The sequence below is a fragment of the Leuciscus leuciscus genome, assembly GCF_965113295.1.
Source record: "Leuciscus leuciscus genome assembly, chromosome: 10".
NCBI lineage: Eukaryota > Metazoa > Chordata > Actinopteri > Cypriniformes > Leuciscidae > Leuciscus > Leuciscus leuciscus.
This window is the reverse complement of record NC_138734.1, coordinates 44,185,235-44,187,383: the sequence shown is the minus strand read 5'-3', so window position 1 is coordinate 44,187,383 and position 2,149 is coordinate 44,185,235. Positions and strand designations below refer to the sequence as shown.

General features: G+C 39.9%; 1 protein-coding gene across 1 annotated transcript in view; it reads right to left on the bottom strand.

Annotated features, from left to right (window-relative positions):
* Positions 1 to 230: 230 nt before the first annotated feature.
* Positions 231 to 2,149, bottom strand: part of LOC309507919 (uncharacterized protein) — a 10,169-nt gene continuing 8,250 nt past the window's right edge. The window contains exon 5 of the mRNA XM_082182376.1: positions 231 to 946. Within this exon, the coding sequence (XP_082038502.1) occupies positions 797 to 946 (150 nt within the window). The 3' untranslated portion in view covers positions 231 to 796. The remainder of the gene's footprint in view (positions 947 to 2,149) is intronic.

Here is a 2,149-nt window from a genome sequence, read left to right as displayed (position 1 = left end):
ACACAAACCTGCCAGACAGCCAGGTGAGCGTGCCGTGAACGCGCATGACGTCACGCCCAGTCTAAAATTCCGGCCCGAATCCCTCTTATTTATTTTACTTTACAGGATTATAGAGACAATCTCAGTGATCAGAGAAGGGCTCATTCAGCCCATCAGGCAATTGTTTAAGCATGTATGGGTTAGAAAACGGGTATTTTTAACATGAAAAGTTGCTTAATGCACCTTTAAGATTAGTTTTAGTATTAGTCATTTTACTACTTAACTTATTTCAGCTTGTTGCCAAGACAACATTTCAAATTTTCTAACTAAAGCATGTTTTTCCAACTAATATTATTTTATTTCTTATTTCAATTATCGAATACATTTTAGTTTTAGTTTACAGCATCGGGACTCCAGACAGCGACATAGTTTCGGTCCAGATCCGGCCCACATCTGGTACACTTGTTTAAGAATTATGTTGTTTTATCTCATTTTAAAGACATAAATTCGTTATTTTAGCATCACTATTATAGCTTTTATATTTTATGTTCATTTTAAATTTAGTTGAAGTTTTTATTAATTTTGTTGTCTGTTTTTATAGCAGGTCTATATATACCCACACGGGCCGGATCTGGGCCGACACTGTGTTGATGTCTGGGACTGACCTGTTCACTGCAAAATCATCAGCTAATGGGATATTTGCAAACAAGTTCAGCATAAAGTCTCCTCAAACCAGGTTCCACAGTTAGTGGCCTCCAGAGCTGTCACAGGGAGCGATCTGATTGGTTCGGGGGCATGTCAATCAAACGCTGCTGGCCTATGAGGCGTGAGGCTGGAGCTCATGCCAGTATGCCGTCTCCACCTGCGCCCTGTTGCACATCTCACTCCAGTGCTGGCTTCCCACATCAGAACCGTTCTGGCCAATCAGAACACGGCCCAGAATGCAACTCTTCGTGTATCGCCTTCCCTGTCAATCAATAACAAAGTCATGTCATTATAGAGGGAATGGGTATGATTTTACCCCTAAAATTCAGCATATTGACGATTCATTTGCTTCTCAGTTCTGTATCTTTCGTCAGTCTGTAAAAATATACCTCAGATTTCTTGTCAAATCTATTTTTATAGTCAATCTCAAAACTCTTTCTCGTTTTCGATGTGATGAAGCAGAAAAAGAACAAAATTATTAAATCTCTTGCTTATGTTTTATCATTTAATCATTATAGATCTTAAATATCTTTTAATCAAATGTAATCAAACATATTTTAAGAAATTATTATTATCATGTTGATGTGTTTCTCATTACTATCATTCTGATGTGTTTACCATTTTTATATCATTTGAAATGTAAGTCTAATGCTTTTCTTTTATGAATCTTTATGCCTGAAATGTTTCTGAGTGACTTGGTGTGAACTTTTGTGTTTGCTGTTTAGATGAGGGCAAAAGTCTACAAGTTTCACATAGACGGACCACAAATGCTCAGAATAAAGTGGTAAACTAATGTTCTCTTAGCTAAACATCTTGCAGAGTACGGGCTAACACTTAAGAGTGTGAAAGCTATGTATATGTGTGTGTCTCGCGTGTCTGCTTCGAGGCGATATACTACGGAAAGAGGAACTTGGCTCTGTTCCGATAAGAAACTATAATAGGGAGATTCATTCTCAGACCTTATCAAAGAGAGATCTCTCACACAACTCAGCGTTGTCAGTTCGCCGGGTGTGAAATTTCTTTTCCCAGGATGGTAGGGGAAGACTCATGAATATTCATTAGGGAAGTCATCCCTGATTGGTCTTAACCCCAGGTTTAGGGGCGGGGTTAGGGTAGGTCATCAGACCCCCAGTGGTGGGTAGGTTTAGGGGTGGGGTTAGGGGTAGGTCATCAGACCAATCAGGGATGACTTCCCTAATGAATATTCATGAGTCTTCCCCTACCATCCTGGGAAATAAAATATCGCTCGCCGAGTAACTTTGACAAGAATGAATGAACAGACGCGTATCGTTGCCACTATACTGTTATTATTACGGCATTACTCCCTGCAGCAACAACTGTACTCAGGGCTAGCTCACATTCGCCAAATGAACGTCCTCGTTGTGTGAACATTTCATCATCGCCAGCAGGACGCAGGAAAAATGTGTGTGTGTGTGTGTTTTTCGTGGCATTCATGCTGAAAACA